Source organism: Euphorbia lathyris, chromosome 3 (assembly GCF_963576675.1).
Source record: "Euphorbia lathyris chromosome 3, ddEupLath1.1, whole genome shotgun sequence".
NCBI classification, from domain to species: Eukaryota; Viridiplantae; Streptophyta; class Magnoliopsida; order Malpighiales; family Euphorbiaceae; genus Euphorbia; species Euphorbia lathyris.
Genome location: NC_088912.1, coordinates 95575262 through 95584136, shown reverse-complemented (window position 1 = coordinate 95584136; position 8875 = coordinate 95575262). Strand labels below are relative to the sequence as shown.

At 38.0% G+C, this 8875-nt stretch overlaps 1 protein-coding gene and 1 long non-coding RNA gene across 2 annotated transcripts; one reads left to right on the top strand and one right to left on the bottom strand.

Moving 5' to 3' along the window:
• The first annotated feature begins 480 nt into the window (after positions 1-480).
• Positions 481-2548, top strand: LOC136223549 (uncharacterized). The gene is made up of 2 exons (XR_010686014.1): positions 481-922; positions 1397-2548. It is a non-coding gene; the product is annotated as an uncharacterized lncRNA (long non-coding RNA).
• An 81-nt stretch (positions 2549-2629) lies between these two features.
• Positions 2630-6850, bottom strand: LOC136223548 (transcription termination factor MTERF6, chloroplastic/mitochondrial-like). Its single transcript, XM_066011606.1, has 4 exons — positions 5545-6850; positions 3514-3632; positions 3313-3419; positions 2630-3145 (listed from the first exon to the last, which is right to left on the bottom strand). Exons 1-2 carry the CDS (start codon positions 6659-6661, stop codon positions 3577-3579), a joined length of 1173 nt encoding a protein of 390 aa, XP_065867678.1. The 5' UTR covers positions 6662-6850; the 3' UTR covers positions 2630-3145; positions 3313-3419; positions 3514-3576.
• Between the last annotated feature and the right edge of the window lie 2025 nt (positions 6851-8875).

Sequence of the window (8875 nt, the reverse complement as noted above, 5' to 3'; positions counted from 1 at the left end):
TAATTCATCCAACTTTAAGCAGGCTCAAAAAAATATGCAATTCTTATATGCAAATTAAACTTTCTATCTTCTCTAAGCAATCAAGATTTCACCGAATCAAAGAGTTTAACACGACAAATCTCCGCCCAATCAAAGTGTTTTTCATGCCTGCAAGTCTCCCATTTTGAAGGTGAAAATTCTGGTGAAACATGTAGTGTGTTGAGAAAATTAACTATTAATTTAAAACAATTAAGGAATTGTTGTGAAGTTCCAATTAATGAGGGACTAGTTTTATAATTTGTATTAAGGAGGGATTGTTTATGTAATTTATATTATTAAAATAATAATAAAAAAAAAGTTTGAACATTGACCACCGAATTTGGTGGTCAATGTATCAATTAATTGTGCCAGCAACAAGTTGCTGGCACAATTAATTGAGGAGGTGATCCTTGGCTTATAAAAGCCAAGGATGGATGCATTGTGGCAAAATAGAGAAAAATAAGAAGAGAGTGGGAAATATAGGAAGAGAAAGGGAGTTAGGGTGGAACCAAAAATGTAGTGAGAGGAGGCACAATTGTGCCTTGTGAATTTTGAGAGTTTATTTAGAGGGTAGTCTAATTATTTTGGGGAGAAATAAAAATAGTAAAGATAATTATTTCGGGGTATTTTCGGGAAACACCGGAGTGTATTATTTTTGTTTTATCTCATTGTAACTCTAGAAAGTTTCTAGAGAACACCCTCTTGTAAACCTCATAAATTCAATAAAATTGTTTTATCGCTTCCGCTAAATTGTCGCAATCGAGAAAAATTCCCAACATAGTGCCCAATCAAATTTACTTGCCTGTCAAAGAAAGATTGATCACCGGAAAACAAAAATACCTTCGAGTATCCACGGTAAGTTCAGAATGAAAGGCAGTCCCTAGCAAATTTCCTTGCTTTACAGGTACCACAACTTTATTTTCAGGCACAACATTTTCCTGAATATCCAAAAAATGTCATTCTGGTGAAATTATCTAGAAGCTATTAAATGAGATTGCATTGCATTCTCAAGAACAACAGATGCTTTAGTTTCTGAAAAGAAATAAGGCATAAACAGCTTAAGCATAAACAACTTATTAGATTTTGAAGAATATAGTTGTTCTTGGGAAAGTCATTCAATTCAAAACAAGTAGAAAAGTAATAAGATGCGCAGACTTCATCCAATTTCTACATTAAATGGAATTCAAAGTCAACTTTATATTAATTTATACCCTAAACTAGCAGCCAAAAGTTGTCCCAATTTGAATATTCTTTTTGTTTTATGTACCTAAACTTTATATATATATATATATATATATGCATACCCAAACAATACTTTGTATACCATCCATCATATATCCTACTAATTGTTCACTTACCACTTTTTCAATGGCTGAAGATTTGAACCAACAAATTGAAGAGCTTTATCCTACCCTTCCCAAAATACTTGAGGGGACAACCTTCGAGTTGTCTTTATATCAGGGCTTTTGGTGCCCAACCGGAATGTCTCCCATTCGCGGTGTTATTTCCTTCCAAAAGTGCTTCCAAGCTCAAGATACTGATATTCTTGTTGCCTCCAATCCTAAGACCGGCACGACTTGGCTTAAAGCTTTGAGCTTTTCCATTGTTAACCGAACCCGTTATACCCCTTCTAACACCCCTTTGCTTACTTCAAACCCACATGAACTTGTTCCCTTTCTTGACTTCCATCTCTTTACCCAGAATGAACTTCCTGATCTTTCCGTCATTCCATCTCCCCGGCTTTTCGCCATGCACACCCCTTACGCAGCACTACCAGACTCCATCAAGGACTCTAACTGTCCAATTATTTACGTCTGTCGCAACCCTTTTGACACTGTAGTCTCCCTTTGCCATTTCTGCAATGCATTTACACACAAACTTGATGCTCAATTGACTATGGAGGAGTTTATGGACTTGTTCTTTAAAGGAATAAGTCCTTTCGGACCCTATTGGGATCATGTGTTAGGGTATTGGAAGGCAAGCATAGAGAGGCCGGATAAAGTATTGTTTCTTAAGTACTAGGACATGAAGGAAGATATTGTTCCTTGCTTGAAGAAAATAGCCAAATTTATTGGGTACCCATTTTCTGAAGAGGAAGAGAGAAATGGTGGCATTGAAGAAATTGCAAAGTTGTGTAGTTTGGGAACTTTGAAGGATTTAGAAGTGAATAAGAGTGGAATGTATTTATCAAAACACCCAAACAAGGCCTTCTTCAGGAAAGGAGAGGTAGGGAATGGGGCTGATGTCTTAAGCCCTTCAATGATGCAAAAACTTGAAACTGTGATGGAAGAAAAATTAAAGGGATCTGGTTTATCTTTCAAACTTTCTCTCTAAATTTAGATTTCTAAACCATAGAAAGCATATGAACATGAATTGCTCATGGCAAGCTATGTAACTTTTATTTCAAGTTTTTTGTTAAGTTTTTTCTTGCAATTTATTTAATATTGTCTCAGCATTATAATAAAATTCTTACTGAATTATGTTCAAAATTTACTTTTTCTTAGTGAACAAATTTAAATTCAAGTGGCAAGGTATATATTCTTGAGAAATACGATTCAATATTTTTTTAAATAAACATTGGGAACTAGGAGAAGCAAGAAGCCAGACATACCTGTAACGCCTTTAGCCTTCCGTATATTAATCAACTGAGTTGCAGAGAATACAAGTGAAGGAATATTTACAAACCGAAAATCATAGATATCAGACTTAACTATGTTAGGAATACAAATATATTGATTTGCTTATACTTATTGATTTGCCTCCAATCCTAAGACCGGAATTTCTCATATACATAATATTCAATGAGATTGCATGCTCAGGAACAGCAGATGCTTTAGTTTCTGAAAAGAAACAAGGCATAAACAGCTTAAATTAATCATGTTTAGTGTATGTTTCGAAAGCCGACCCCGAATCATTTCGGGACTAAGGCTTTGTTGTTGTTGTTATATGTTTCGAAAGTTGAACTATATTCTTTCCAAAGTTGCCAATTCTGGTATATTTCGCGTGCAACGGCCTACTGCTTAGATAAAACATAAGTCCACTGCAAATTCTGATTGCCAATGTATTCTGCTTCTCACAAATCAAGCACTTGAAAGCCCCAAATTTCTAGCCAAACGTTGCAACAGTCCTAAATGAAGCCATAAACCAATACTTGTTTTCACTATCTAGTAATTAAAGAAGAAAAAAGATCATATATGCCAACATCATATTTAAGTATAAACGCGACCAATAACATTCAATGCTGGCAACATCAACAAGGAATTTCAATAAGAGAGAAGAAAAAGTAAATATAACCTCTTGGATTTTAACAGCAGAACTTGAATATAAAATATTGGTAGATTAGATGGGACAGGATATTCAGCCAGCAGATCTTCTCCAGGCTCAACTTCTGAGTAATATTTCTGTAATAACATTGCAGAAATATGTTATAAAGACCAAATTTATAACATTGTCACAACATTTTCACAAATTTTTCCTAGAAACACTTGTTTGTACCTCTGTACACGTTAGTGAAGCTTGAATCCAGTTTAATGACACAAAATGAATAATTGCAGCTCTTCAAATGATCCTCTTCTTCAAGCTACATCCAAATAATGCACGGCAATAGACCAAGACTGAAGAAATGTAACAAAAATGTTGATATAATATACCAAAAAATGCAGAGATGTGTGTGAAATATTGAATACAATGAGCCAAAGTTCAAAAGTTATGCAGAAACTATCATAATCCCCGAACTCAATCACATAATGACAACTTGAAAGAAATTTGAAATGAATCACATTTAGACATCGATGCAAATTGTCCACAATAGAAGATGCCTTTCATATGGCTATGAACAAAACAGAATATATCTATCATTCTGCCATTGAACAAATCTCAAAACAAAAAAGCTGATGTTGCAGATATTTGCAGTAGTCTCTTCACTGATGGCCTCATGTAATTTCTCATTGTAAAGATCAACTAACTGAGGAGCTTCCTTATGACAATTCAGTGATTCACCTACTTTTCCAATAAACAATTATATGTACAATGCAACATGTTAGTGATGCTTTAATCCAATTGAACCAGACCATGGAAGCACATAAATTGAATAGTTGCAACTCTTGGAATGAGCCTCTTCTTCAAGCTTAGTGAAAAGTAGCATGAGACAATTGTTAATGATGACGAATCTAAAACCAATTTAGAAACATAAAAATCCATTGCAGTAAAAATCCTCCGAGATTGCCATTAAAAGATCAAACGAACAAATTCATCTTCTGAGCTTATTCTCAAGATCAATATAGAGCAGCACCAAGAGTTAGACACATTATCCTTAACTAAATGATCCTGGAATTACCGCATGGGTATCCTGCAAATAACTCAACAAATGGGGCTGTCAGGAATCGAACCCAGGACCACTTGGTCACACTGGCTCTGATACCATGGGTCCCACCACAAGGGTGTACTGACACATTATCCTTAACTAAATGATCCTGGAATTACCGCATGGGTATCCTGCAAATAACTCAACAAATGGGGCTGCCAGGAATCGAACCCAGGACCACTTGGTCACACTAGCTCTGATACCATGTCATGAAACCATTTTAGCTAAAAGCTCAAGCTGATAGTTAAAGGTCCACTTCATATTAATAGCTGACAGTCATAAAGGGCGGCCCGGTGCATTACGCGTCCACGCTGAGCGAGGGTCCGGGGAGGGGTCCCACCACAAGGGTGTACTGGGGGCAAGCCTTCCCCTGCCAATTTATTTGGCAAGAGGCCGCTCATAAGACTCGAACCCGTGACCTCTTGGTCACACAACAACAACGTTTACCGTTGCGCCACAGTCATAAAAAAAAAAAAAATCAAAGTAACACTGCTGCAGAGCGCGAAGATACCTGAATCCTTCCGGTGGGTATTCAGAACATCACTTCACTCATTGCAGGAAGCAAACACAATGCTAATTCATCCAACTTCAAGCAGGCTCAAACAAAATATGCAATTCTTATATGCAAATTAAACTTTGAGATAGAAAGCAATTATACAGGATTTTCAGTCCTTAACCAGAATCTGGTTTGATGATATCAAACCACTAATGTTTATTACTCTCTCCGTTGCACAAGTTCTAAAACACACATAATAAGAAAACGAGCAATGTTAACGTTGTTTTTACTACTATACCCTTACATTAATGAAGTAACTTAAATAAATAAAGAATTTAATTATTTAGTATATAAACTATTTTTTTATGAGGAAAAGAAGGTTCAAAGGCCCCAAACAAAGGAAAACTAAGAAACTAAGAACTAAAAATAGATAATAAAACAACTATTAGTTTAAATTAAAAATAACCGGTCAACAAGTTCTTCCATAAGTATCCGGTGAACGAGTGTTTGAGCACTTTTACACAAAATGCAGATCATACTCGAATTTTAACACAACATCTGCTATGTTTATTAGATAGATAAATTTGCAAATACATCTTGATTACTGCATCTCCATGTCATTCTTCATCTTTTTCAGATTCCCTTATACCAGAAAGATTTAACTTACTGTTATACAAAGTAATCAAATGAGGAGCTTCCTCATGACAATTCACATATTTTTCCAAGAACCGCATCTCCGGACACATGAACAGAGTAGTTATGCTTGAATCCGATTTAACCAGGCCCTTAGATGACAGAAATTGAATAACTGCCCCTCTTGGAATGAGTCTCTTCTTCAAGCTTAATCCAAGTAGCACAGGAGAATTCATAATGACTGAAGACTCTAAACCCATCTTGTTGACATAAAAATCCATAGTAGCCCTTATATTATCCTCTGAGTATGCCATGCACCGTGGATACTTTTTGAAGGCATTAGTGACATCTTTATCAGACCAACCCCACCTCTTATAAACCTCTACCTTTCCATCTCTCTTTGATTTGCTCACTACTGTCAATATCATGATTGCTTCAACAAACTGCAACTTCAAGGGACTGAATCCCATTTCCTTCACTTCTTCCACTATCTTTTGGAATTTGATTGGAATTGCTTCAATGCATAGCCAATGTTTACGAAATAGCCACAATATATTTGATTCAGGCACTCCATTTTCTCTTAAGGTGTTGATGTTTGGTATCAATGCTTCAGGACTATTACATCTAACCCGAGGATTTCTTTTAAACACTTCAATGGCTTTGTCTTCGGATTGGAACAACCCAATTAAAATATTATAAGTACGAATCAATTGATTTTCTAAGCTCCTACTCAAGATCCAGGGGTTGGAAGTGAACATTTTTACAAGTTCAGGGGTTGAAGCTCCTCTAGAGAGGAAGAACTCAAGTTTGGGGGAAATGGTCTTCTCTGGATAGCAACATAGCACTTTTGGGAATTTTCTAATCATTTCAGAGATTTGGATTTTGGAGAATCCAAACTTTTGGAAACAGGATAGGACAGAATCAGGTTGCTCGGAGGATTCAAATTGGACAATTTTAGAAGCAGAAAGAGCAGATTTGGGAGATAGGCCACATGTTTTAGTGAGGTAAGAAAGAGTAAAAGAGTGTGGATTGTCAGCATCACTGGAAAAGTATCTGAGTATTAATGGAACCACCATTGATGGGTTATGATAAGCTGTGACAATGTAGCAATTTCTAGAATGGAGAAGCGTTTTGCAGATAGAATGAAACATTATAACTGAAAATAGAGATGAGATGGGAAACTGAGAAAGCTCACCTTTTCTGAGAGTCGAGAGAAGCTACGAACAACTGCAATTCCAGCAGATGAAGTTCAGAAACCACGAAGAACAAATCAAAACCCTACAGAGAGAGAGAAGAGATAGGAAAACTATGTCGTTTTGAATGGGATTCCCACAACCACGACTGACTGACAGTAAAAGGCTCTATGTCAATAATTAACCTACCCAAAATTCATTTAAAAATTTTAGTTTTTTTGAACCGGAAATAAGAGATTTCATATATAAAAATGGGATTTGCATCCTCAACAATATTGTTTTACAATCATTTCGGTATAATAGTAGATAAAAAATCGCGTATTGGAACACGTCTGCCTAACTACCAAATGTGCAGCCCTATTCGCTAAACGACTAATAAAAGATATTGAAAAAGTGACAATCATGAATAAGCATTCCAAACTCCGAGATATCTTTTTTGCAAGAATTAATGGCATCGACAACAAGCTTAGCATCAGATTCAAATTCAACATGCGTGTACCTCATGGATGCTAGCCAAAGCAGACTCGTACGAACAGCAAGTGCCTCAACTACTCATGGTTCTCTGATGCTTGCAATAAGGCTACTGCTGCAGAACAAGAATGAACCCGCTGCGTCTCTAATTACCGCCTCCATCCCGCAACTCCCTGTGTTCCTTAAAAATGGCACCGTCAACATTGCATTTTACTGAACCCGTTGCCAACGGTTTCCACTTTGGTGTTGACGAGGAGTGCATGACGAACAGTTGCCCAGTTGTCGCTGAGCTTGGCGGATTGCCCTTGGTACATGTTGCTACAGAAGTCGATTCGGTGGAACAGGCATAGACGGAGCAGATTCTGCTGGCGGGACAAAGACGTCTGGACGTGGTGTTGAAATTGCCGCCCGGTCGTGCTGCAGGTGTCAGGGTACTGATCCTGCGGAATACGTAGCCACTCCTACCAGTCGTGGTGCTGACGATGTTGAAGATGCGGACCCGAGAACGTGATGTTGTTGGTAGCTGGGCGGGTTTGCTGATGCAACCCGATTTGGCGTAACAGTCGGATGCTTCTGAAAAGCCTTCCAATCACGAAGCTCATCAATTCCGTGATGCCAACTAATGTCCGCCGGCCACCATATCATGTGCCAAAGGACTCTATTCCGGTGATCCCATATTGTCTTCAAAACACAGCAAAGTCGGGCAATGATCTCCTGATTCGGGCCACATAAAGTCTGCAATAGCCAATCTGCAAAATTCAGCCCGTTAGTTTATGGAACTGGAACTTCAGCTATTCGCCAAAGGTCACCTGCAAAGCAACAATCAACAAATAAATGGTTATCCGTTTCATCCTGATCAACACACACTGGGTATTCGATTGTGATGGGAACTCTTCGTTATGCAAGTCTAGTCCGAGGGGGTAAGCAACCCGAACAAACCCGCCATATGAAAAGCTTAAGTTTATGGGGTATCTCCAACTTCCAAATCCTCCTCCATCCCTCATTCGCTAATCCTTCCTCCTCTCCCTCCATCCCAACAATGTAACTCGAGTGCACATTATAGAATCCATTCTTTGACCAATTCCAAACTCTCGTATCCTCACTGGCGCTGACAAGTAAGATGATATCACAAATAGCACACACACACTTCAGCGTCACTAAAATAACCATTCAATCTACCCATAGCCCAGCCTCTACCATTTTCAAGCAACAAGTCAGTGACTCTTAGATCTTCCAACCCAGGGACCATAAAAGAATTTCCACTTCATTCGGACGCAGAACCGAGTAAAGATGCTTAACCATGAATCTCCCGAATTCAGATTCCTCCCAGATGTAGACGTCGATGTTAGTTCCTGATCTCGTGGTTGCCATTATCAAGTCTCTAACCTCTATCGGAAGTACATACAAATTCGTCTAGGTATCCGCCTCCAGAAAGTTCTCCACACAGCAGAACTGTGTTCGTTGTCTCAAAATGTCTATGTCAACACATTCCGCAAATGAGGGTTTAATTTATAGGTCCGTCTAGAAATTCAGATTTGAATTCTGCCCAATCCACCACACGCTTTCCGCTCGTAACCTCGCTATGATTTCGTTAGAAGAGGACCAAATGGACGGCCTGCTGATATACTATTTCGGTATGCCTGATAATGTCATGAAGCGTGACCTTAGCAAACTGATTGTTTCTGAGTTACCCTGCAATAG

What these genes read in the sequence shown, in the direction of transcription:
- LOC136223548 (XM_066011606.1), bottom strand. Translation starts at nt 6,661, where the DNA reads ATGTTTCATTCTATCTGCAAAACGCTTCTCCATTCTAGAAATTGCTAC. An exon ending in TTTGATTACTTTGTATAACA is followed by an intron (nt 3,633 to 5,544) that starts GTAAGTTAAATC and finishes ACATTTCTTCAG; the next exon opens with TCTTGGTCTATTGCCGTGCA.